Here is a 27,649-nt window from a genome sequence, read left to right as displayed (position 1 = left end):
AGGGTTTCTTGGGCTGGAAAGATGGCTTAGTGGTTAAGAGCACTGGCTGCTCTTCCAGAGTTCCTGAGCTCAATTCCCAGCAACCACATGGTGGCTCACAGCCATCTATAATTGAATCTGATGCCCTCTTCTGGCCAGCCAGCATACATGTTGAGCATTCATACAAAAAATAGAAAGAAAGAAAGAAAGAAAGAAAGAAAGAAAGAAAGAAAGAAAGAAAGAAAGAAAGAAAGAAAGAAAGGTGACAGGGTTTCTCTGTAGCTTTGGGGCCTATCCTGGAACTCACTTGGTAGACAAGGCTGGTCTTGAACTCATGGAGACCCGCCTGTCTCTGCCTCCCGCGTACTGGGATTAAAGGCTTGCACCACCACTGAGTGCCTTCACTTTGAATACAAAACTGTATTTTGAATGGATTATTTCCTCCCCACTTGGTGGGTTCAGATAAAATGTCTGTTGTTACTCTTTTTGGCCAGTGGTCCATTATCCATCAAAGCTCTTACCTTGCTTTGTTTTGAAACACAGGGGGCACCACTGAGGCCCTGCAAAGTAGAGCCAAAAACTTCTTGGTAATCACACAAGCACCCAGGCTTCGGTTCAGCTTTCACCTGACCCGGCACAGCGCTGCCACACAGTGCGATGCCCACCTCCTCCTCCGTTACCCCAGGCAAGCACTGTTAAGCTTGCCATAAACATCACTTTGCACAGACGGTCCCTTTGTAACTTGTTAGAAACATTTTTTTCCTCTCTAAGGCTAATGAAGACGGTCACAATGACACATACATCTTGACCAGGGATCCTGAACGTCTCCCCACCTTCCATCTTGCGCTCTATGCTCCAGCTAGTCCCGGATAGAGTTGTGAAGAGCGCCTGGTAAGCGTCTGGTTCTCACAGCCCCGCAATTAAGTTGGTTCCTCATATTGTTCCCGACAGGAGGGACAGGAAACAGCACCCGGCTTTGGTGGCGGCTGCAGCGAAGCGGGTGATAACTGTCCACTGTCCAGGCGGCCTCGCATCGATCCCGGGTCTAAGGTCCGGCTGGATCACAGTTACAATCTCCCTCCCCCATCCGCCTGGTTGTCTGAGTCCCAGAGTCGCCACGTCCCTGGAGGCCCGGGTTTCCTTAAGAGGCCCTGCTGCTAGTCCGGCCAGGTGGGAGGAAGCAGGTCCGAGTCTGGTGGCCCTAGGTGGGCGGAGTCTGGTTGCGACCGGAGCTAGGAGGTGCCGCTTCCCTGCACCCCTGCGAGCTCTCAGTCCCCGGACGACAGGTGCAGTGGCCGCGCGGCGGCGCCCCCGAGGGGAGGTCCCCGAGTGCCCGCCCCCACCCGCCCCGTCTACGCCCCTCCTCTCTCTTCCCCTCCCCCGCCTCCCTCAGCCACCGGTTGCCAGCGATCCTGCTGCTGGGTCCCCGCGGAGCTCCGGAGCGCGCGCGCGCCGACAAGTGGGGACACTCGCGGGCCTGACCCCGGAGGCCACCCTCGGCGCGCCCGCCACCCACCGGTCTCGATTCCCTATCCCTGGCTGGCGACCCTGGGCCCAGGGAGCTCTCTGGGTGGGGGTAGGGTCCCCCGGGGACCCGGGCCAGCTCCGGGCGCGACGATGGAGGAATCGCAGCGCCCGCGCTCGCACACGGTCACCACCACTGCCAGCTCCTTCGCAGAGAACTTCTCCACCACCAGCAGCAGCTTCGCCTACGACCGAGAGTTCCTCCGCACCCTGCCGGGGCTCCTGATTGTGGCCGAGATCGTGAGTGTCGGGCCAGGCCGGGCGGTGGGAGGCAGGTGGACCCGGCTAGCTCACGCGTCTCCAGCTCCGCCCACCGAGCTGGCTCCGGTCTTCCCGCGGGCTCCGGGAATGCTCTTGAGCTCAGCCTCGACTTCTTTGTAAAGTGCAAAACTCACATCCAGGTTCTTTCGCCTTGGGCTCTCTTGGAGACTGACGGTCGTGACCCTCCTGATGTCTGTTGCGGGCGACTTCCTAGCTTGCTGTTTTCTTTCGAGGATGGTGGCCTATCCCGGGAGCCGGATACCCGGTGGGCGTTTATTGATCTTGAGTGTCCGGAACACCTAGGGCCTCCCTCACCTGATCTCCACGTGCATGGGTCCCTGAAAACAAAGCTTTTCTCAAACTGACTCCTCCACAGTGCTGGGCTGGAACCCAGAGCCTCACGTGCTAGGCAGTTAGATGCACTACCACTGAGCCGCTCCCCCAGCTCTAAAAAAATTCCCTGATGTTAGTTATAAAGGGGAAAAAATTTTCATTTTCGCAGTTATCTTCCTGTTTGAGATAAATCAAGAACATTTGCCACAATAAATCCTGGGAATCTCAGCCTCTTTGAGAACCTAAGTGATTCTGTACCGTTCTGGAGCACATCCTGGTGGGGGCTGGGCACGTGCCTGGGAGGGGGCAGGGCTTGCGCCTTCTCTCCCTTGGAAGCCAGGCCTTCCGCCTGGAGTTCTGTTGACAACTAGTGGCGGCCACTGTCCATTGTCTTCGCCCTCTGCCAGGGTATCAAGTCCTGAAGAAGTTTCTGAGCTCGTGTAGTCCCTGCAACGCTCCCCTGTGAAGGTGGTTGCTAGTAGTAAGCTCCTTCTACACTTGAGGAAACTGGGGCCCAGAGAACGGGAGGAGTAAAGCTTACTCGTGGTGGTGGAGCTGAGATTCAAACCCATGCCTGCCTGCTTTTTTCTTGGTCTCTATTCTTACCTAAGGAGATTCGAGTTACACTCTGTCTAATGGGGGTTCTCCCTTCTGTTGCATCTCTGGACCCAAGGAAGCATTTGTAGAATTGAAATCTAGCCCATATGAAGGCAGGGGAGAAGGAGCGAGGGTGGGGCGATCGTGGTGTAGAGCGAGTCGGGACTTGGGTGGACTCTCTGAGAAACCTTTAGCTGCACCTGTATGGATCCTGAGAGCCTGCTGGCTTCACAGCCTCAGATCCCAAACCCACCGAGTCAGCTTCCAAGTGGTTCCCTTGCACAGAAAGCCGGGAAAGTGTTGGCTTAGCTCAGTTCCCAAGAGGTTGGCATAGCCAGCCCTGAGGGTATCTGCAGCCCCAATAAATGGCCGAAAGTATTGGAGTCACCGCGCAAGGCCTGGCGTTAAAGAGCTCCACAAATATTTGCTGTGTGAGTGAAGGAGTTGGCGAGCTCTCCTGCTTCAGCTAAGCAAACAGACGCTCAAGAGACGGAGCTGGGCTTCGGCGGGGCAGGCCTGGACCACCACCACTTCTTGTTTTCGGATTTATACCCACATGCTCTCTGTTGCATCCTTTTTAGAAAATATAAGAGCGAAAGAAGAAACGTAAGGACTGGTCATCCCAACATAGCTACTGTTGACGGGTTGCCGTGGGTCTCTCTAGATTGCAGCGAACTTTTTGAGAGATGGGAAACCTTGCAGATAAAACCATCCTCAGTATGAGTGTGCATGGGCGTGTGTGGGTAGGTTCGCTCACCCAGGCACTTGTGGAGGCCGTGGAGCGACATGGAGATGTCTTCCTCTATTCCCCTCCTTCTTTATTTGGGAAGGGGAAGTGGCATGTGGAGGTCAAAAGACAGCTTAGGGCAGCCAGTTCTCTCCACCATGTGGGTCCTTGGGACTGAAAGCAAGTTCTCAGGCTTGGTGGCAGACACCTTTGTCCACTGAGCCATCTTACCAGCCCTCCACCTTATTAATGTCACTGAGCCTGGACATTTGGTGCGCCTTTGGGATCAAACCCTGAACACTGGCATTATAGGTGGGTACCACCGCACCCAGATTTTTCATGGGTGCTGGGGATCCAAACTCAGGTCCTTATGTTTGTGCTGCAGGCTCTTTATACACTGAGCCATCTCCCCAGTCTGTACCCACCTTTGCTGGACAGAGCTAACTGTGCCTGTTTTAAAAAGTCAAATAACCCCTGAGTAGGGTGATGGTGGTGCACACCTTTGACCCCAGCACTCAGTGGGCAGACACAGGTGGATCTCCGAGTTTGAGGCCAGCCTGGTCTACAGAAGGAGCTCCAGGACAGTTGGGACTACACAGAGAAACTCTGTCTTGAAAAACCAAATAAATGTGAAATAATAGAGAACAAACCCCATTCCACAGTATCTGTCATTCAAGTTGCTTGCCTGGTCTTCTGTGGGGGTGGGGAGAGGAGTGGCTGCCACTCAACTCAATGCTGTGCCACGGCAACTCTTATGTTGAAACCAAATTATAGGGGCTCCTTTTCTTTTACAGTTTTATTACAAGCTAGTAACAGCCCCATACTTGACCTGTGAATTGTAGGATGCTGCAATCTTTGTAATGATTACAAGCACTTGAAACAGAATCAAAGGGATTGCAACAATCTCAGTTAATTGAACCCTTCCTGTTACTGGTGACTTTCAAATTGTGGCATCCATGTAATAACGTTCGGTCCCCTTTTTATTTACTTAACTGTCACACACAAGCAAACATGCCTGAGGAAGCACAGATTGGGTGGAAGGGGGGGGGGCGAGGTCTAAGTCAGCACCTTGTCAGCTCCTTCTCAAAAGAGTGAGTGGTTTCCACTTTGCTAAAGTCTTTGCAGGAAACTCAGAAAAAAGCCAATGAGGAAAAAGAAAACTTTAAAAGGATGAATTATTGCCCACCTTCCCCACCAGGTGGTTCTTCCAAAGCATGGTGCCCTGCCACATCCAGAAGTGGAGAGCGTCTTGAAGTCGTGATTGTCATAGTGCAGGAGATTGTACTGCTTGGTTAGTGCCCCACGCAGGCTAGGGATGCCAAACGTCTTGAAATGTGTAGGATGGTTCCAGGACAAAGGTGTGCCGTGGGCCTACTCGTCATGGGTGGGCCCTCTTGGTGTACCATTATCGTTCTTTACCCCTTGGGGTCCGTTGTTCTGGAATGTCTTAAGAGTTCTATGCTACTATGCATACTTTTTAGAAAACACAGCCCCATCAACGGCTTTGCTTGTTTCTTGCTGTGGCTCTGGTGGTTCATGGCTTGTCCACTTGACAGGATGTCATGACCTGGGAGACAGGCCTCTGCTCGTCTGCGAGGGAGCTTCTAGATTGGGTGGATGGTGATGACCGAACTCAGCCTGAGTGTAGCAGCAGCATCCCGGGGCTGGGATCATAAGCTGAGTAAGATGGAGCCCGAGAGCTGAGCACCCGTGTTTGTTCTCTCACCCCCTTCCTGGCTGTGGGTGCAGTGAGGCCGGCTGCACCATGCTTCCGTCCCCACGATGCTCTGTGAGCCGAGCCAAACTCTTCCTCCCTTGGTTGCTCTTCTCTGTGTCTCAGCAATGAAAAAGGCAACTGATACAATGACCACCCAGACTCGTACTGTTATTGTCTCCCAGATTCACCCCCTTCTGCTCTGACCCAGTAGGCTGACCACTGTGCAGGATCTCATCTGCTGTTGTTTTATCCAGTGAGGCAGAGGGAGAAGAGACTGGGCCCTAGCCCCCAGGATTCCTGTCTGTCCAGCGGAATGGCTGGCGGCTCTGTCCATCTGCTCTTGCATCTGGCTTTCATACCTGTCCATTGCCCCTGATTCTCACCAATGGTCCCTTCCCCATCTCTGCGGGTTTCTCGCACCCAGCTCCTTTCAATTACTTAATCCAAACAGGCCCCTCCCTCCCAATATGGAGCGCTTCACAGATTTGCCTTGGCATCTTTGCACTGGAGCCATGCTATCCTCTCTGTATCATTTCAGTTTTAGTGTATGAGCTGCCGAAGAGAGCGCCTGTCGTTTCTTGCTTTCACTGGATACCTTTTCTCATTAGCCCCATCCTCTTTTGTTTTCTAAGGATTATTTTATTTTCAATCATGTGTGTTCACCTGTGTTTGTGAATGGGTTTGTGCACATGAGTGTAGGTGCTCTCAGAAGCCAGAGGCATCAGATCTTCCGGAGCTGAAGTTACTGGCAGTTATGAGGTAGCCAGTGTGGGTGCTGGGACCTGAGCTATGGTCTGCAAGAACAGCAAGTGCTCTTAACCACTGAGCCATCTCCCCAACCTGCTGTCATGTACTTTAATCATATTTGCTCCCCTTTATCCCTTCTTTCTTTTTTTCTTCATTCACTTATTCCCCCCTCCTTTCCTTTCCTTGTTTTGTGAGACAGGGCCCTGTCTCACCATGTGGCCCTGGCTACACTGAAACTCACTTGTGCCTCTTGAGGTTGGAGATTGGGTTTAAAGGCGTTGTTCGCCATTACTCTATTCCTTTTTTTTGTTTGTTTGTTTGTTTGTTTTTGTTTGTTTGTTTTAAAACTTAGTTTCTCTCTGTAACAGCCCTGATTGTCCTGGAACTCACTTTGTAGTTCAAGACCTGCTTCTGCCCCTACCCCAGTGTTGGACTTAAGGTAAGAGCCACCACTACCGGGCTCTTTATTCCACTTTTTTTTTTTTTGTTTTGAAGCATCCTTTATTACATAATTTCTACCTCCCTGACCAACTTGTTTTTGTCTTTTTTAAGAAGTATTTATTTATTTTTTTGTGCAAGGGTATCCTGCCTGCATGGGTATTTGTGCCTGGTGTCTGAGGAAGCCAAAAGAGGGAGTTAGATCCCCTGGAACTGGAGTTATAGATAGTTGTGAGTGGCCACGTGCATGCAAGAAGAGCAGCCATTTCTTAACCCCTTAACATCTCTCTAGCCCCGCCCCTTTACTCCATTCTTTATGATCACGTGTATCCCAGAAACATCCAGACTCCTACTGTTGAATATGTGTTTGTTTCCTTCTTTGAACAATATTTTTATAAAGATTTATTTTTTGTGTATACAGTATTCTGTCTACATGCATGCCTGCAGGCCAGAAGAGGGCACAGATCTCATTACAGATGGTTGTGAGCCACCATATGGTTGCTGGGAATTGAACTCAGGATCTTTAGATGAGCAAGTGATGCTCTTAACCACTGATCCATCTCTGCAGCCCTTGAACATTTTTGTTTGTCCCTGGCTGTCCTTGAACTCACAGAGACCCTCCAGCCTCTTCCTCCCAAGTGCTGGGATCAAAGGTGTTTCCCACCACCATCTTTGAAACATCCTTAAGGATAAATGAGTCGGGCTTGCCTTTGACCCCAGCACTTGAGGCAGCGGGAGGATCTTTGAGAGTTCAAGGACAGCCTGATCTACAGGGTGAGATTCAGGAAGGAATCGCTCTGGCTCATTTTACTCTTAGAATACTTAGAATCACTTCTAAAGGATGAGGGCACAGTGGTACACGCACTTTGCAAAGGATGCCTGTGTGAGCGTGGGTAAGGGGTTATTTACTTGAGCAAGGACAACTTACCAGGGACCACACCACTAAGGAATAGGACTCCCCTCCCCAATAAATATTAGTTACCTATGGCTCTTTAGGGAGGGATGGGGTTTTGGGAAGGTCTCAAGCAAGTAGCCACAGCGGCTGTAAGTCTGGGAGTCCAGCAGTCATGTCCTCCAGGAGACAGACAGCATTTCATCCCTCTCCACCCATCCTCCAGCTCTTCCTTCCTGCCCCTACTCCTGCTGTCCCCTGAGCCTGAGCAGGGGAGATACAGATGTTCCATGCAGCGCAAAACATTCATTCAACTGGTCATTCAGTGACGACACCTCGACCGGTTACTAGTTTCTGCATTCACCGTCACAAGCTGCAATAGAAGGCTCCAGACCCAGGCTGAGGGCAGCGCCAGTCTATGGGTATAAACAGAACTATTTAGAAAGTTTGATACGGGGTTGGGAATTTAGCTCAGTGGTAGAGCACTTGCCTAGCAAGCGCAAGACTCTGAGTTTAGTTCTCAGTTCCAAAAACAGTAAAAATAGAAAGCATGATACCATGTCCATCTATCAGAGAAACATTAGTGCCCCCCTGGGGTGGAGGCCGTGTCCTCCATGGCCATGATTTCATGACCACGGTTGGTTTTACTGAGATCTGACTCATTTGTAAAGTTGACCTTTTATAAGGTGTACAGTTCCAGGGATCATAGATGATTATAAGTTGGGACAAATTGTCCCCATTAGCTAATTAGAACGTCACCTCATTAAAGAGCATGGTCCCTGCTAGCAGGCACTCGCCCTTCTTGCCGTTTGTCTGCCTGGGGGACATCATTAACCTCCTTTCTGTCTTTGTGCATTTGCCTGCTTTGCACATTACACGTAAATGGAGTTCTGCACCACACGGTCCTTACGCTTCGCAGGCTGTCATCGTGCTTCCAATAATTATCCGTGCAGTCCATAAAATGCTTGCTGCACGGGCATGAGGACCTGAGTTTGGATCCCTGGCACCCATGTAAAAAGCTGAGTGAGGTGTCAGGCACCTGTAACCCCAGTGCAAGGGAATAGAGACAAATGGATTGATAAGCTTACCGGCCCGTGATGAGCCCCAGGTCTAATGAGAGACCCTGTCTCAAAAAAAAAAAAAAAAAATAGTGTATAGAGCAATGGAGGAAGACATCTGAAATCACCCTCTGGCTTCTACATGTGTACTCATGGGCAAGTGTATGTGCACATACATGCATACTACACACACACAAGCATATATATACACACATGAACAGACGTCAAAACACCCGTTCTGTAGAGTGTGTGAGTATTTTATTATTTCTGCAGTCAAATGCTACCCCATCCCATTAATGAGTACATGACTTGGTTTTTGCATTCACTAGGGGGAAAACATTTGAGTTGTTTCCATATTTGACTATTATGAGCACTACTACCATGAACCTTAATGGACAGACTTCTGCAAAAGACGTGGATTTTGTTTGTTTGTTTGTTTGTTTGTTTGTTTTGCTTATTCTTTGGGGCATTTAGCTAAAGAAATGGAATCACATAAGGTTGTTAGGAATAATCTTAAGATGAGCCTCTCTGTCAACGCAAATGATTCCAATCAGACCAAATTAGACTGAAGAAAAGATGCCCACGTTCAATGCAGCACTCCTGGGTGGCTGGGAGAGCTTGGGTTGCGGGGGGGACAGCAAGCAAAACCCGAAGACTGCTTGTTTCTTCTCTGGGTGTGTGGGAGTGGTCCTGACCCTCCCTGGGGAGGGGTCAATGCTTAGCAGGCTTTTTGGAGGTGGAGTCTGCACCAAGGCAACTCCCAGGGAGAGGGGGCTTCCAAAGATGGATGCCGGGCAACTCAGGTTGATGTCTTGAGGCTTCAGTAGACTGTTTCCAAAGCAACTGGATTGCTTGCTATCCCATCAAGGATACGAGGCCTTCATTTCTCGCCAGGATGGACTTGTCATACCGTCAGGTGTGAAGCGATTCACCATTCTGGGTTTGCTTTGGTTTTCCATGCTGACCAAAATCTCTGAGCAATCTTCCTGTGTCTTTTTGCTCTGTGTGTGAGTGTGTGTGTATGTATGTGTGTATACATATCTACATATGTATATATATGTATATATATCTATATATATCATATCTATATATGTATATATATCTATTTTTTGAGAAGTGTCTATTTAAATCCTTTGCCTATTTGAAGATTAATTTGCACATGTGTGTATGAGTGTGCATATGTGGACGTGCATGTTGTTGGGGTGAACGTGCCCTGAGTATGTGTGCAACTTGTAATGTCCACCTTATTTTGAGACAGGGTCTCTCTTTGGCCTGGAGTGTACAGCTAGCTGGTGGCCAGTGATCCTCTGGAATCTTCCGATCTCTGCCTCCCCAGCTTTGGGATTTACAAACAAGCATTACCACAGTAGGTCCCCCCCCCCCAGCTAAATATAAATCCTTGTAGCCAGGAGTGGTGGCGCAAGCCTTTAATCCCAGCAGTGGCAGGCAGATCTCTGTGAGTTCGAGGCTAGCTTGGTCTACAAAGCGAGTTCTGGGACATCCAGGGCTACAAAGAAAAACCGTGTCTGAGTGTCTGTAAAGCAAGCGTTTTACTGACTGAGCTATTCCGCCAGACCTGGTTTGCTGTTTGTCCTGAGTTCTCAGCTGAGAACCAGCTGTAAAGTCCTCAGCAGATCTACCCACACCATGAAAACTTTTCTCCCATGCTAGAAGTTGATTTTTTCCCCACTTTCCTTGAGAGTGTTCTTTGACTTGCATTGTGATAAAGTCCAGTTTTTTCATTTTTTCTTCTTACAGGTTTATTTCTTCTTGTTTTATGTGTGTGAGTGTTTTGCCTGCATGTATATATGTGTACCATGTGTATGCATGGTGCCTGCAGAGGTCAGAAGAAGGTGCCTCTGGAACTGGAGTTACAGGTGGTTTGAGCCACCATGTGGATAGTGGGAACTGAACCTGGGCCCTCTACAAGAGCAGCCGGTGCTGATAACCACTGAGTCATATCACTAGCCCCCAGTTTTTTCCTTTTGTTGTATGTGCCTTTTGTCATTTCTGGGAAATCTTTGCCTAATTAAGTCATAGACATTCGCTCCTGCGCTTACTCTCCTTCAGTTTTATATAGTACGTGGTAAAGATTCCACTTCGGTCTTCCGCACACGGTTTCCAGTTGTCCCAGCACTGTTGACAAGCCGCCTGCCTCGGCATAGATCAGCGGCTCTCATAGGAGCTGTGCTTAGTGGCGGGCAAATATTTGTTTGTTTCCTTGTTTATTGGTGACAGTGCCTCTTGTACTGCAGGCTGGCCTCAGCTCACTATATAGCCAACGGTGATCCGTGTCCTGATTGCTGGGATTACAGGCCTGTTCCACAACACCCGTTCACATGACGCTGTAGACTGAACCTCAGCACACTGGGCAAGCTCTATCGACAGAGCAACACTTCTAAGCCTTTGGTTTTGGACATGAGGTCTCCTTGTGTAGCCCAGGCCTCAACCTCTGAGGGCCAGGATTCAACACCATGGGATCGTAACATTAAAGAATCTTTTTTTCCCTGAGATAGGGTTTCTTTATCTAACAACTCTAACTCTCCTAGAACTCATTCTGTAGACCAGGCTGGCCTCGAACTCACAGAGATCCGCCTGCCTCTGCCTCCCGAGTGCAGGGATTAAAGGCGTGCACCACTGCTCCCCCTAAGAATCTTAAAGGTTAAAAACCACCATAGGAAACCGAGAGATCTGCTTATTTTACCAAGCTGAGTTTATTTAGACTTTGTAAAAGATTAATAGAATGATCTAGCTACGGTTGTGAATGGTTTGGCTTTGCAGCTGCAGTGGAAAGATTACATCAACTTCAGTCCTGTCGGGTTTGAGCCAAAGAAACCCTGACAAACCTCGGGGGAATTGATTTTCCAGAGGTCCGAGTTTAATGACCTGAAACTCCAACCTTGTTTCTTATCTCACCTGCCCTTTCCTTCCCATATCCCAAATCTAATTATAAGAGGTTCCGTCTTGGGGGAAGAATTCAGAGGAAAGATAGCTGTATGTATTTAGAATCTGCCTTGTTTCTAGAGACAGCTGGAGGCAGCACAGACTTTTTGAAATGAAAGCTTTAGAGGCTGCGACATGAAATCTCTATCGGCATCTGAGATCATGAGGAGAATATTCACCTTGAGCAGGCTCACAGGGGCTCCTAGAAGCAGATGCTTCAGAGCTGCTCCTGGGCGGCCGTCACTGTGACTGTAGTCAAGATGGGGAGATGCTGTACAGCTCTCTACTCCAGGTTACCTTTGTGAGGGAGGGGGAGAGCCTGTGTGCTGTGTTTTCAGTATCCTTAGAGTTGGAGATGTTTGAGGATGTCTACGATGGCTATATCTGCATTGATAGCTATATAGTCTATGTTGAATAGTCTGCTGGGGTGTGGGGGCGTGGGTCACTAGCTCAGAGAGTTTGCCCTGCAAGCATGAGGATCAGAGTTCAAATCCCCAGAACTGTCACCTGTAATCCCAGGCTGTAGGGCTGTTGTGGAGCAGAGACAGGACACCTGTTCTCTGGCCTCAGTTCCCATCCCTGGATGCATGTGCACATTTGCAACCCCCAAACTTATGTCAAAGGGCCTTTAGCTCTGATAGAACTTTCCAGGGGTTTCCTTTTCTTTCGTATTCCACGTCATGAGTTAATGTTTATACGGCCTGGGAAGCTAATGCCGGGCTTTGTTTTGTGTTTTGGTTTTTCAAGAAAGGGTTTCTCTGTAGCTTTAGAGCCAGTCCTGGAACTCCCTCTGTAGACCAGGCTGGCCTCAAACTCAAGGAGATCTGTCTGTCTCTGCCTCCCAAGTGCTGGGATTAAAGACGTCTGCTGCCCACCACCCTGCGGATTTTTGTTTTTTAACTTTCTATTATGTAATTACGTTGACCTAACAAAAGGTGGGAGACCAGGGCTAGGTTAAATGGTCACAGTAAGACTGACTGACACAACTGGGAGCCTTGGTAACAGCTCAGGTGAGAGTTGCGACTTGAGTTCTCTGTTCCTTGTCTTCCACAGCACTTGGGAACTGACTGCTGTGGTTAATTTGCTGACTCGGGCAAGTGAGAAGCAGAGTGGTGTTTTTCCCCAGGCTCTCAGAACAAGGTTCTTCCCACCTTTCTACTTTTTGAGCCATCTCTCCAGAGCCTTTTGTTTGGGCAGGTGATGCTATCTAAGTGGCATGTACCTTGCTGCCCCTCAATGGCTCGAAATCTGTGTCCCAGGAGCATCCTGCACACCTGTGAACTTGAAAGAGCCCATGCTTTCTTCACCAATCTCTGCCCTCTTGTGGCTATTGTCCAGTCCTAACATTTATAAGAAGCTAATGTATTTCATGATTTATGTTGTATGTATGTATGTATGCCACATGTGTTTCATGCCCATGAAGGCCAGAAGATAGTGTCAGGTCTTGGGAGTTGAAATGACAGGCAGTTGTGAGCCACCTGATGTGGGTGCCTTTCTCCTCAAAGAGCCCTCTCTCCTACCCTGCGGGCTGGATTCCAGTGCCCGCCTCACCATTCCCACATAGTGAGCCCTAGAGGTTGACTCTTCCTGTGTCTTCTCCTCCTCCCTACCATCCCTCTTCAGAGGAGACACTGGTCAGGGTGAACTCATTTTGTGTGTCTCCCAGGAAAACTTCCTTAAGAAACCGAGGGTAACCTTTTCACCTGCTGGCATTATTTATTTATTTACTCAGGAGCTGAATAAGTAGCTGGCGTTTCCATGGTGCCGTTTTCCAGTCCCGTGGTTAGAGAGAATTGTTCAGTCTTGAAAAGAAGGCAGCTCGGTTGGCAGAGCACTTACCTGGCGAGCACATAGCGCTGGGCTCCTCAGCCTGGCATAAACCTAGCAGAGTGGGACACAGCAGCAGTTCGGAGCTGGAGGCGGAAGGACTCAGAGTCTCTTGTCATCTGTTGTTATGTAAAGATATTCCTTTAGTAATAATAATTTCTTAAGAACTGGGCAAGAGGGTAGAAAGGAACAGAATTCACCCTGCTGAGTCTGTTCTCTGGGATATGGACTGGACTCTGGGGGCTGGTTGGCCTTTGGGAAGCTGCCTCGTGTCTACTAGAGTGGACAGAAGCTGTGTTTTTTGTCCCAAACACATGACTCTGACCCTATTGAATTCATTGCCACTCAAGAAAAGCCAGCTATCAGAAGACTTAGATTTCCTGTAGGAAACTGAACAAATCTACCATGCCGAGCCCATACCATGCCGAGCCCGTACCGTGCTGAGTCTGTGGTAATTATTTTGGATCCAGGAAGGACCTGCCCCCTGCACTTTTAACAGAGAGTTAGGCAAGCCTCACGCCTGAGTGTTAAAGGGAGGCTGGGCAAGTGGCCTAGACCAGTTTGAAACCTGTTTTTCTCTTTTGACAGTCAAATGGCCTGGGGCCTGGGGCAGGTGGATGGCTACTGTGTAGGGTGCTGGGGATCAAACTCAGGGCTTTGCACGCGTGTGCATGCATGCCGCCAGCAACTGCTTGTCAGACTTGTCCTTTCTCCCCGTCGCAGGCACTGTGTCTGGCACAGCGCTTTGTACCTAGTGCACTAAGGATCAGTACCATTTGCTGAGAGACACACTTCCTGAAACTGTTGCCAACATTCTTTTTAATTCTCCACAGTGGTAGTTGGAGATGATGGAAATTTGACCAAACTGGCTTAAGTAAAATCAAAAAGAAGGCTGACATATTGTACAAGTTGCATGGCGCTGGGTTCACCATGGTAGGGCCTGCTTCCCTGTGGGTTTCTCAGGAAGCTCTCTTTGCGGTCCAGATACTGCACACTGTCTCAATTATCCCTATAGTTAGATCTTGGGTTGCGGGGCGGAGGGTTGTTTGTTTGAGATAGAATCTCATTGTATATTCCTGACTGGCCTGAGACTCACTATGTAGACTGGGGTGGCTTTGAACTCACAGAGATCCACCTGCCTCTGCCTCCCAAGTGCTGGGATTAAAGTGTGCCCCCATGCCTGGCAGATGAATTTATTTCTTCTTGGTGGTAACCAAGTACAGAAGGAGGTCCCTGACTGACCTGGTTTGGTCACACGGCTGTTTCCTCTGCTGGAGTTGGAAGACTCCCCGTGCCTAGGTCATCTCTTAATGGACATGGGTAAACTCCCCATGGTCGCTGAAGGGGAGGTGAAACAAGCAAAGACACGTGGGCAGTTCCTGTTGGAGATAGCCTAGTCCCATCTCCCAGAGACTTTGTCAGGCTTAAAGGGAGGGGCTTCTGGTGAGGAGGAGGCAGGAAAGGTTCAAACCAGGCCTGTATCGCCCCAGGTGGAGCCTTAATTCTTGATTCACTGCTCTCAGCTGTTTCTGGGTCGTGGGGGGGAGGCGTGGGGAATACATCATACACACACACACACACACACACACACACACACACACACACACACACACGAGGACAAGAGGAAACCCCTTGCTTTTGTGCTTGGCCGTTAGAGCACAGAGATTTCCTGTAACCCTATCGTGGCAGGGTGTGGAGTTCAAGTTGAACCTTGGCTCTAAGCTCTGTTTCCCTGAATCTCCCCCGGTGACTGCCCTTGAAAAGAGCTCCCTTAGTGGCTGGAGGAGGGCTCAGCTGCTCTTGTAGAGGACCCAGGTTAAGTCCTAGAACCCATACAGTAGCTGACGACCAGCTGTAATTCCAGTTCCAAAGGATCTAATGCCCTCTTCTGGCCTTCAAGGGTGCTCAGCACACAGGTGATGCACAAATATATGTGCAGGCAAAACAGTCATACACATTAACTCGTGTGTGTGTTGTGTGTGTGTGTGTGTGTGTTCCCTTTAAGCTGAGTGGGTAGGGTTGTAGAGTCCTGTAATCCCAACACTTGGCAGGTAGAAGGTCAAGACTTTGTTGTCATCCTTGGGTACATAGAGGCCATCCTGGGCTACATGAAACCCTGGTTTGAATTGTTCTTTTGTTTTAAAGAAAAGAGAGTAAGAAAGGGGCATTGAATAGAGTTGTCATAACATGGGTGAGAGAGGGGAGAGGCAGACAGGTTGGCATAGAAACCTAGGATGGTCAAATGAAATCAAATGATGGAATGGTTTCTCTATCTATCTATCTATCTATCTATCTATCTATCTATCTATCTATCTATCATCTATCTATCCATCTATCTATCTATCCATCCTCTCTCCTTCCTTTCCCTCTTTCTGTCTCTCTCTCTCTCTCTCCCCCCCCCCCCCATAACCACACACCAGTTTGAGCATCACGGTATCAGGGAGACTGTACTGGAGTAACAAAGGCATAAAGGCAGGAAGCTGCTGGATTTTAACTGTTCCGTTTGGCTGTCTCTGCTCATTGGTTTGTTTGAGGCAGGGTCTCCCTGTGTAGCCCAAGCTGCCCTCAATCTTGCAGGCTTCCTGCCTCATCAAGAGTAAGCACGCACACCATACATGGCTCTCCTATTTTTTCCTGGCCAGAAAGTACTAGTTAGAGTGAGGCGGTCCCCATGTCTTCTCTGTGAAACTTCATTTGTTCCATGTGTGGACTGGGAGCACAGTCCCAGAGGACATAACTATTCGTGTTTATTTGTCTTCATTCTACAGGACCTGGAAGTAAAAATATTTGGCTGAATGAATTCTCCATGCCAGAAAGGAAAAGGCCTGTCAATTGTTTGAGGGGAAAGTTTTGTTTTTTCCTGTAACTATTCTGGGAGCTCTCCGGTGTCTGGGCAGTTAGAGCAGGGAGATTCAGTCGTGCCTTGTCTCAAGAAAGCAGGGATGGATGTGGCCTTAGACATTTTGTTTGCTTGGTTTTGAGACACGGTCACACTGTGTAGTCCTGGCTGTCCTGAAACTCTATATTTACAGAGATCTGCCTGCCTCTACCTCCCAAGTGCTAGGTTCAGTGCCTGAACCAGGTGTAGATTTCATGTGGCTTCTCTTTTGAGAGAACTGTTGAAACTGATCCAGGCTAATATGGGCTGACCCTTTGCCCTCTGACCCAATGGAAGAACAAACAGGTCTGGTGAGGAGTGAGAACAGTCCTTGAATCTTGCTCCCAGTGAAGCATTGGTTAACACTGGAGATGGCTTAGTTGGAGGCACATACTAAAGGCAACGTGCAAGGACCTGACATACATGAAGATCTGGCACACAGAGAAATAATAAGTATGCAGATGAGGCCATACTCTCAGCACTAGGTAGGCTGAGGCAGAAGGACTGAGAGATTGAGGCCAGCCTGTGATATATTAATTAATAATAATAATAGGCAATAATAAGTATGTGCAAAAATGGTGAGATCTACTTAAGCTTAAGACTGTCCTGCCCAAGGCAGAGGCAGGCGGATCTCTATGAGTTCGAGGCCAGCCTGGTCTAGAAGAGCTAGTTCCAGGACAGGAACCAAAAAAAGCTACGAAAAACCCTGTCTCAAAAAATCCAAAAAAAAAAAAAAAATGTCCTGCCCAGGCCGGCCGGTGATGGCGCACACCTTTAATCCCAGCACTCGGGAGGCAGAAGCTATAAGTTAATTAATTTTTAAACAGGGAGGTTTGGGACTGGAGAGATGACTCAATGGTTAGTAGCATCTACTGCTCTTGCAAAGGATCTGAGTTTAGCTCCCAACACCCATTCGAGGTGTTTCAAAACTGTCGGTGACTCCAGAAGATCTGACGCCTCTGTCCTCCTCAGACACCTGCCCTCGTGTGTACCTAAACCCCGCCCCCATACACACAACTAAAACTGAACTAAAAGGGCCAGGTATAAGGATGGGTTCCGAGCTGGAGTCGATCACAGTCATTGTGCTGAATGGTGATTGGTTTTTTTTTCACCTCAATACTTAACCATGATTGCAGCTATGTGCAGATACACTCACCTCCGGTCAGGGATGCTGGGTTTTGAGAAGTGCATCATTACACAGGTTTTGTCATGTCGAGATCACCATAGATGTTGCTACAGAAACCTAGAGAGCACATGTATGTATGATATGGCCTCAGGCCTCTAGGATTGTCAAGTCCAGTGAAACCGGTCCAATCAAGAGATGTGACGGACGTAAGGTACTTGATGCTACCGCCAGCATAACATAGAATACTGTTTACTTTTGGGGGGTATTATATGTGTGTGTATATGAGTGTGAACTTATGTGTGCTCCTGCACACGTAAAACTCCAGTCCTGAGTGACTTATTGCATGGCAATGACTCTTACCTGATAAGCTGTCCCTCTTACAGCAAACTTTATAAGTAGAAGTATTGTATAATATGATACTGATGAAAAACATAGTGTAGAGAATACATAAACCACCTAGTTTATATACCAAGGACATACTGTGTGCCATCCTGCTACCCTTTGGTGACAGGCAGGGCGGTAGATTGATTTACATAATCGTTACCATGCATTTCACTTAGACATCATGCCGGCCATGATGTCCCAGGCAGGCAAGCAGAATCTCTCTGCTGCAGCGTGACCCGGACCCCGTCACACATGCCCTTTGTAGACTGAGCTTGTCACACAGCACACGATTGGATTTCCACTTTGTATCACTCCCTGTGAGCACATGGATTCCTTGAAAGCAGAAGCCGTGTCTGTTTTCATTCCTCACTAATTCCCTGCGGCTGGCATGGTGTCTGACGCCCATGTTTTATAGTCACGTGTTTGAGCACTGCAGTAATTGGGGTCATAGGTGGTGTAACCCCTCTGGAGCCGTCCTGTCTTGCTGCGGTGGGAACAATGACATTTCCTTGGGACACATGAATATATTCATCTGAGTCAGTAACATTCAAGGCCTGTTAGAGAACAAGAGCCCCGGCTCGGAAGTTGACAGACTCTTCCTGAAAAGCGAGGGCCAGGCGACACCATTTCTGACTTTGCAAGCCCCGTGGTCTCTACCAGCTCTTGACCCACGTCTGCCGCTGTGGCTTGAAAACTTTGGTTACAATGTGGGTCACTTAATTATGAGAATTTTAAATCCGTAAGATTAAAACCGAGCCAGGCATGGTGACACACATACCTTTAACCCCAACGTGTGAGAGGTAGAGGCAGGGGGATCAGCAATTCAGGGTCATCTACGCGACAGGTTGACTTTGAAGCCAGCTAGTGCTCCATAGTGAGACCCCGTGCCAAAAACAAACAAATCAATAAAATTTCATTTAACAGCAACAACAAAGACAAATGACGAAATGGCAGCCAGGTGTGGCCTTAAGGGCCACCAGTGGTTCATTGCAACAGGCAGTACTGTTTGGGACATGTGTGTTGGGACTGTTGGCCATGGGTACACACAGCCAGTTTGGAAGCCGGACACAGTGGTCCCCTCCCCCTTTGTCCTCAGTTTCCCTTCGTTTCTTTCAGCTACTTGAAGTCGACTATGGTCAGCACAGCGCAATGACATTTTGAGAGGCACTTGAATACCTTTATTAGACTCCGACACACACTGTAGGTGTTGAGTTCTGTAACTGATTATTGTTACTGTTTCAATGTCGTGTTCCCTCACAGGCTCTGTAAGCACTTGGTCCCTAGTAGGGGGGCAGTGTTTTGGAGGTTGTAGACCTTGAAGAGGTGAGTCGGAAGTAGGCCACTGTAGCTGGAGTTTTTCTGTCCTGACTACCTGCTCCCAAATAACCAACACAGAGGCTTAATATTACTTATAAATGCACGGCCAATAGCTCAGGCTTGTTACTAGCTAACTCTTACATTTAAATTAGCCCATATTCCTTATCTATGCTTTGCCACGTGGCTCATGGCTTGTTGCCTCATTTTCTATCGTCCTGCTTCCTTTGCAACTGGCTGGCATCTCCTTGGCATCTCCCCGACTCCACCCTTCATCCCAGTGCTCAGTTTAATTGTCCTGGCTTGCTATAGGCCAATCCGTTTCTTTATTAACCAATGAGAGTCATACATATTCACAGTATACAGACAGATTAGTCCACAGCAGGCCACTGTGAGGCTTGAGACATAGAGCCCAGCCTACTTCCTTTCTGCTTCTGCTTATCGTCCATCTCAGTGATGCGCCAAGCTGCAGTCTCCCACACCCAGGTCAGAACCACAGCAACAGCCCCACTCCATCGCGAAGCTGTGAGCTACAATAAGGCCTTCCCTCTCACCATGAGTTGGTTTCGTCACAGAGATGAACACATAACTAACACAGTGTTAGTCTCTAACTGACCTAGTCTATGTATTGTGTTGCCCACTGATCCATCGTTCTAGCAGATCACTGGGGGGGCTCTGGAGCACATCATAAATAAAGGGGGTCCCTGGTGGACATGTCAGTTCTTACCACACATGGCTCTGCACACCTCACTGGGCTAGGTAGCCACCCCTTAGGGCTAATTTTCTTGATTTTTCTTTTAAAGCCCAAATTTTAATTACTGTTATTATCCATGTGTGTGTGCGCGTGCACACACATGCGTGTGCACACGAGCATGTGAGGAACAGAGGACAACTTAAAGGAGTTAGTTTTATCTCCATATGGATCTCAGGGATCAAACTCAGGTGCCTTTACCTGTTGAGTCATCTCAGTGGCCACCGTGCCTGTATTTACTGTCGAAAGCCTTGTGATTCAGACACTATTTCCAGCAGGGATTGTCACTGTTGATCCTATCTGCCAACTTGATTGAATGGAGAAGCTGCTAGGAGAGAGAGCACCTGGGAGGGTGTTTCCAGAGAGGATTAGCCAAGGGGAAGGGGCTTCCTTGAATGTGCACAGCAATATCCCTAGGCCTGGGCCCAGCTGGATAAAAGGGGAAAGGAGGAAGTTGGTGAGTGTGGGTGCATGGGTGCTCTCTTGACTTCCAGGCCACCATGATACAAACACCGCCCCTCACATCCTCCCCATCATGGTGGATGGAAACCTTAGGAAGGGAGCCTAGCTGATCTTCCTTTTACATCCTTCCAGTTATCACAGCATGAACTGCCTGACTAACAAGGGATATGACAAAATATTCTCAGCCGGACTCCTTGCTAGAGACTGTTCTCCAGGTCAACATGTCTAGATCTAGGCTCAAAAACTCTGAGCCCGGCAGGATCTTGGACCCTGAAACGCCTCTCTTCCAGCTAGAAGTGGAGTACTATGCAGCAGGATCACGTTATGATGTCATTTGCCTGTTGTGGGGTAGCAGGTGTACCGTACACTCCATTTCTGAGTCATCAGTACCAACCCCGCTCTGTAGGAGGCTGCTTTCGGGACCAAAATGAAGTCAAGATATAAGTGTATGTGACACCAGCTAGTATGTGTGTATGTGTGCGGGTTTGCATGTGTGTGTGCACGTGCGTATATGTACAGGTCTGCATGCGTGTATGTGTGCACGTATGCAGGTCTGCATGAACATGCGTGCACTTGGATACTAATTCAGAATATGGTGAAATTATAACTTCGAGGACCTAGAAATAACGATCTGGTAAATACAAAAATACATCTCAAAGTTGACAGGATGGAATGGAATTAAAACACGCATTTAGAAATCTGTTCTTTCAATTAAAATGTGCACTGCTTTGCGTATTCCCCAGCCTATGGGCACCATCAGTCAAAACCGTGGTAAGGATGAGGTGAGAGAGATGATGCGAAGGTAGGAGAACTGGCTGTTTTTGCAGAGGATCCAGGTTTGGGTCCCAGCACCTCCAGTTTCACAGGGAGCCAGGGCCTCTCTGGTCTCCACATGCATCTGCACGAACATCCACACCCACAGAATTAGTAAGAGTCTTTTTTAAAAAGTGGTAGGAGAGACGGTGGTTCTGGCTCCGTTTGTTTGTGGGAAAGGTATGCTAATCGTCTGGAATGGTGGGGAGATGGTTCAGTCGACAAAGGGCTTCCTGTGAGCATGAAGACCTGGGTTCAGTCCCCCAGAATTTACCTACACAAACCCAGTACTGCATCGCCTGTGTGTGATCCCAGCAGTGAGAGGGAGAGGAAAGGAAGGTCCACAGGGCTTCCTAGGCAACCAGTCCGACTACGTTGGGAGGCTTCAGATTCAGTGAGGGACCTTGTCTCAACAACCGGGCAGTGGTGGCGCACGCTTTTAATCCCAGCACTCAGGAGGCTGAGGGAGGCGGATCTCTGTGAGTTCGAGGCCAGCCTGGTCTACAGCGTGAGTTCCAGGACAGCCAGGGCTACACAGAGAAACTCTGCCTCTAAAAACAAAGCAAAACAGGAGAGGAGACCACCAGGAACCTGAGATTATGCATTTACCAGCTGACCTCTCTCCAAAATGGAATTTTGAGTTTAACTTTTAACACAGAATGAATGATTCATCTATGACTTTAAAACAAATAATAAAATCTGAATTCATGTGATCGATACTATTTACTTGCAATATTATATTGTGGACCATAAAACTAAGGTTCCAGATTGTTGAATCAATTGACAGATGGTACATACCCATAGCTAGACTGGAGTCTAACCCCAGGTCACCTGACTGTGCATTCCATGGTCATTACAGCATCACTGTTTCTGTGTCCAGAACTCTGCGAACACGTGACAGGCTTGCCCCTGAGCTTGCAATGTCGTGGAGGAACTGACAACATACATGAGGGGATCCAGATGCAAACACAGCTGGCATTTTCTTAAAACACTTTAGTTACCAGCGGTTTGTTGATTTGAATCTGCGACACTACGAACTAGCCCGGATGCATGCCCTTGGCTCATTTTCATAGTGAAAGAAGCAAGCCTCAGCTCAGGGACACTCCCAAGGCAAAGCCAGGAATGAGAACAGCCAAAGTCTCTTTACAGCAGCAATCACGAGATCACCCAGGTAGCACAAAGTGAGTGGGGGTGTCCGTGAATGGTGACGCAACTGTCACTGATTGCGACAGTGGGGTAAGGATGGCCCGCGGGCAGTAGTTCTGATGTTTTTCAGGGAAACACTAAATCTAAATTTGATTTTTTAAAAAAAAGTTAAGGCTGGGTGTTGGTGACACATGCCTTTAATCCCAGCACTTGGGAGGCAAAGGCAGGTGGGTCTCTGTGAGATCGAGGCTAGCCTAGTCTACAGAGAAAGTTCCAGGACAGGCTCTAAAGCTACCCAGAGAAACCTTGTCTCAAAAAACAAAACAACAATAAAAAAGTTTTCTAAAGACTATGTGTGCTCAATGCTGTATGTACTAAACAGAACTGGCCATTGGACCGCAAGTTTGAGGCTTAGCTGGTTCCTGTATTTGAGAGCCACAAAGAAAAACTGATAGCCTTTCCCCTGGGTGAGCAGCAAGCGGGAGGGGGTTTTAAAAAACACCTCCAGAAAAGAGATGTAAGGTAGACAGAGGGCCTGAAGAGTGTCTGGGTGCTGAGTCAGGCAGCTATCCAGCCGTTCCAACCACTGGTTCCTCCAGCTCCAGGGGATCCAATGCCTTCTGACTTCCACTGGGTCTTGGTTACTTTTCTGTTCTGAAGAGACACTAACTTATAGAAGAAAGACAACTTATAGGAGATAGCATTTACTGGGACTCACAGTTAGAGAGAACTGGAGGCCAGGGCCCTTATGGTGGGGAGCGTGACAGCAGAGAGGCATGGCATTGGGGCAGTAGCTGAGAGTTTACATCTGACCACAACTGGGAGGCAGAGAGAGGAGACTCCGGGAATGGCTTTGGCTCCTGAAACCTCAAATCCCATCCCCAGGGACACATGTGCCCCAGTAAGGCCACACCTCCCAGTCCTTCCCAAACAGCTCCACCAACTGCAGACCAAAGTACTCAAATATATGACCCTATGGGGCTGTTCTTATTTAAGCTACCACACATGGGTGCGTGCATGCACCGCACACGCGCACACACATACCCCTTCATAAAACAAACCATTTCTGTACATAAGTAATAAACAATTTCAAAATATAAATTTTAGAAATCTGTACTATCCATGACCTTTATGGAACAAGACCACAAAACTTCTCTGAAATCCAACAATCTAAGTGAGCAGAATCCTGAACTCTGGGCCTAGGTGTGGCTTGCTGAAGGAGAGGAGAGAGTCTAGCAAGTCGCCCCCTGGACTCCATAGGAGTAAAGTGACTCGTGCATCCCTACCCCACACTGCTAACTGAGCAGATCATGTAAGGCCGGATGTCAATTCTCTGCCAAACACATTTAAATAATTACAGTCCGTGTTGTAATAGTTTTACATGGGGAAGCGTGATGGGGAGGGCGGTGACGGGTTGCTTTTGAGCATGTTAAAATGTGGAGCAGACTGTCTAAAACCAGGTGTGGAGGATGACTTCCAGGCGGCTGGAAGGTGTAGTTCAGAACCAATCCACCTTGCTGGCATCTCCCACTCTATGGCCCGTGTTTGCATTTTTTCAGGAGTTATTAACAACATTCTTGTGTTAGTTTAATGTTATAAGCTGATTTTGGAATTGCGAATTTGCCCGAAGCCTGCCATTATTTCAGAACAGACACCTGTGTTTGTGTTTACGGTCACCTTGGTGGTAAACTGTGGTGCCTTGCCATGGCTCGTGACATTGAACAAAGGCTGCTTGTGTAAGCACCCAGCGAGGCCCACGGTAGGTCAGTAATGTCACAGCCCAGAGAGGGCTGGCGGCAGCTGTGGTTGCTGCTGGAGAACGATTGGAGCCACATCATTGTCCAGGGGATTTATCAGCTGGCATGGGAACTATTGGATAAACCCAGAAGAATCTGCCAGAAGGTACTGCTGTGGTCAGTACCGTATTTGAGTTGTAAATAACGGTTCAGCTTCATAAAAATAAGTAGGCGTTGATTTGAATTTTATCGGCTTGAGGGTTTTATGTCTAATTTGAAAATTTAATGAGATTTTTCTGTGCCATGCAATGCGCTTTTAGGTGTGTATGAGGGGGGTGTATTTGTGGGGGTCAGAAATTGATGCTGGGAAACCTTCCTCAACTGCTTTTCTGCCTTGTGTTTTTCCCATTTTTAAAACTTGTGAGTTTCATACATTTGTTTAGTAGATGTTAGCCCTTTTCACCCTATTCTTTCCCTCACTGCTCCCTTCTTCTTAACAAGCCCCCTACTGTTTTTATGTCTTCCTTTTGTGTGTGACCTGCTGATCCACCTTATTTTTTGAGACAGGGTCTCCTCACTGAACCTGAAGCTCGACATTTTGTTTCAGTTGACTGGTCAGGGAGCTCTGCCCCCAGGGTCCCCATCTCTGCACCCTGATGCTGGGGTTGCTGACACCTGCACCCTGATTTTTTTCCCATGGGTGCTGGGGGTCCCACCCAGGCCCTCCTCTGCTTACACAACGAGCGGTTGACCCTCTGAGTCCCCTCCCTGTCCCTTACTATAGACTCTTTTTCTTCCTGATGTTCCAAGACTCAGCCAAACTGTGTGCTGCTTTAAAAACTGTTTTGAACCAAGTGTGGTGGCACACACCTTTAATCCCAGTACTTCAGAGGCAGAGGCAGGAGGACCTCTGAGTTTGAGGCTAACCTGGGCTACAGAGTAAGTTCCAGGCTAGCCAAGGCTACGTAAATAAAAATGAAACAAAATTTTTTTGACTTAAACTGTTCATAAAGTAAAGTGACTGAGCAGTACTGAACTATACTGTCAAGGTGTGTCCTCATCCTTGCCTCAGGCTCTTCCTGTCTAGAGATGGTAAGGGGGAGGGTGTTAGGGAGGGAAGAAGCCCAGAGAGGCACAGGATGAGTATCTGACCTGGTTAGATTCTAAACCCAGGCTCCTGAACCCTAAAGAGACCCCACCCCCCGTTTCCCACAGCACAGCTGTGCGTTTATCTTCTCCAAATTAAACTCAGTCTTCAAATAGGCATTGGCTAGGTGATGTGTCACGTGATTCAAACAACCAAAGTGTGACAAGAACTCTTGATGTCCGCCTGCCGCTTCCGTTGACCCTGCATTGACAGAAGACGTGAGACTGCTTCTTGATCCTTCTACACACGGGGCTGGGCAAGCTCCGGGGAGGCCTTCATGTGCATTGTGGGGTACTCAACAGTGTTCCTGTACTCTGCCTCCCAGATGTCAGTAGCCCATCACCAGCTTGAGTCATGACAATAAGAAGTTTGTCCAGGCAATGCCAAAGGCCCCAAAGGGGGCAAAGTCATCTCCGGTTGAGAAATTGCTTTATGCAAACAGAAGCAAATGTGACCTTCTGTTTTCATTTTCAGCCCTTCCTATATTTGAAAGGCAGCGGTCTATACACACCTTGTCATCTATATAATATGCACAGAGTATGTATATTGTTCACAAAATATGTTAATGCATGAAAATCGTATGTCGGGGCTTATGTTTTGCTTTTATGTGGTTCTCTTTGGACCGTGGACCCTTCCTTTGTGCTTCAGGTCACAGGCAGGGCCTCCTTTCCCATCAGACTTCTCCAACAGTGCATCCTATAGCCAGATTCCCTTCCCTGAGTTTGCTGACTGCCCAGCCCTTCTGAGAGTCGAGCGGTCTCTCTGACCTCGTCCTTCACCTGGGGCAGCACTGGCAAGACAGATGATGGCTTGCATATGGGCAGTCAATGTATAGAACGAGCCACGGATATATGACACAGTAATTTAAAGCTTGGCTTTTTGTTTTTTCATGTTTTATTTATCTCGTTATCTTCTGTGTTTGGGCGTTTTCCCTGCATGTATGTCTGGTTTCCCAGAGAGCATTGGGTTTCCTGTGATTGGAGATACAGGTAGCTGTGAGCCGCCATGTGGGTGCTGGGAATCAAACCCAGGTCCTCTACCAAAAAAAAAAAAAAAAACTTTTTAACTTAAAAATTCTTTTTTTAATTTTATGTACATTGCTGTTTTCCCTGCACATATGTCTGTGTGAGGGTATCAATCCCCTAGAACTGGAGTTACAGGCAGTTGTGAGCTGCCATGTAGATGCTTGGGATTGAACCCAGGTCCTCTGGAAGAGCAGCCCGTGCTTTTAATCACTGATTCATCTCTCCAGGCCCTGTCATTTAGATCTTAAGTGTCCCCTATAGGTCCATGTAATAAAGGTATAGTCCCCAGATTGGCCCCATTGGGAGGTCAAGCCTTTAGGAAGTAGGGCCTTGCAGGAAGACATCAAGTCACTGGACTGTGGAAGCTGCTCCCTCTTCTCTGTTTTTACTCCCGTCTATAAGGCAAATGAATGGTTTGTCCCGTGTGTACATCTGTCCCGATGTCCTGCCTCATCACAGTCCTGTGGTCTCAGCATATTGTCACAGAAACAGAAAGCTATCTGACCAACACGTCTGATCTGGCTGTGTTCACAGGAGCAAAATAATCTGGGACCTGTGTTGGGTTCCGGCTTCTCTTTTCCAGTCCCTTGAGACAGCCTCGGCTTCTGACCCATGAACTAACCTGCCAGACCTCATATGCTGTATGATGCTGACCTCTGGGGTTCTCCTGGTGCCCCTTAGGGTTGTGCGATGTGCCTGGATTGATGTAGGCATTCCTACCAGAGCCAAGGTCAGGAGTGTCAGAGGGTAACAATGCTCGTTCTGGCCAACAGAGGGCACCAGAGCTGTCCTCCCCATGTCTACTCTGTAATTCATTTAATAAGTGGCTCTAAACACACATTTCCTTCACAGCTCTCGCCTCCTGTGTTTTTTTCTGGAAGATTTGTGATCAAAACACTGAACGAGGAGGACAAATCTCCCTAAGATGTAAAAAGATGATTGGAGGAAAACTGCCACCCCCCCATTAGAAGGAAAATCATGCAGTTCCCTTAGTGTGTGTGTGTGTGTGTGTGTCTGTGTGTGTGTCCATGGAGGCCAGAGAGGGTGACAGTGTCCTTGCTTTCCCACTGCCCTCTTCATTCCTTTGAGCCGCTAAGCCAGGGTCTCTCACTGAACCTGAAACTAACTGGTAGCCAGCGCATTCCAGTGAGCCTCCCGTCTCTGTCCCCGTTCCCCAGCCTCAGTGTTGGAGTGTTTATAGTGGTTGGGAGGGGCTTACAACTCGGGGGCAATGGGTAGTTTTAAAAAATAAAAGCTTGTGTGTAGAAAGAGTTGGAAAACACTTTGGGGATTAATGTAAGGATTTAAAGTGTTCACGAGGGGGCTGGAGAGATGGCTCAGTGGTTAAGAGCATTACCTGCTCTTCCAAAGGTCTTAAGTTCAATACTCAGCAACCACATGGTGGCTCACAACCATCTGTAATGAGGCCTGGTGCCCTCTTCTGGCCTTCAGTCAAACACGCAGACAGAATATTGTATACATAATAAATAAATATTTAAAAAGTGTTCATGAGAGATCTCTCAACAGAAGAAGTTCAAACAGCCAAAAGACACCTAAGGTCATGCTCAACTTCCTTAGCGATCAGGGAAATGCAAATCAAGACAACTTTAAGATACCATCTTATACCTGTCAGAATGGCGAAAATAAAAAACACCAATGATTGCCTTTGCTGGAGAGGTTGTGGAGAAAGGGGTACACTCATCCATTGCTGGTGGGAATGCAAACTTGTGCAACCACTTTGGAAAGCAGTGTGGAGGTTTCTCAGGAAATTCGGGATCAACCTACCCCTGGACCCAGCAATACCACTCTTGGGAATATACCCAA

The 27,649-nt window shown here is 48.3% G+C and overlaps 1 protein-coding gene and 1 non-coding gene across 2 annotated transcripts in view; one reads left to right on the top strand and one right to left on the bottom strand.

The window, feature by feature from the left end:
* Positions 1 to 1,391: 1,391 nt before the first annotated feature.
* The window catches only part of Cmtm8 (CKLF like MARVEL transmembrane domain containing 8), a 52,914-nt gene continuing 26,656 nt past the window's right edge, over positions 1,392 to 27,649 (top strand). Inside the window, exon 1 of the mRNA XM_050126555.1 lies at positions 1,392 to 1,743. Within this exon, the coding sequence (XP_049982512.1) occupies positions 1,597 to 1,743 (147 nt within the window). The 5' untranslated portion in view covers positions 1,392 to 1,596. The remainder of the gene's footprint in view (positions 1,744 to 27,649) is intronic.
* Positions 5,600 to 5,706, bottom strand: LOC126491137 (U6 spliceosomal RNA). The gene has a single exon (XR_007589322.1). It is a non-coding gene; the product is annotated as a U6 spliceosomal RNA (small nuclear RNA).

This window comes from Alexandromys fortis, unplaced genomic scaffold, assembly GCF_014885135.2.
Source record: "Alexandromys fortis isolate MF-2015 unplaced genomic scaffold, M_Fortis_MF-2015_v1.1 scaffold_269, whole genome shotgun sequence".
Taxonomy (NCBI): Eukaryota; Metazoa; Chordata; class Mammalia; order Rodentia; family Cricetidae; genus Alexandromys; species Alexandromys fortis.
Note: the sequence above shows the minus strand (reverse complement) of the source record. Positions and strands in the feature narration are given on the sequence as shown.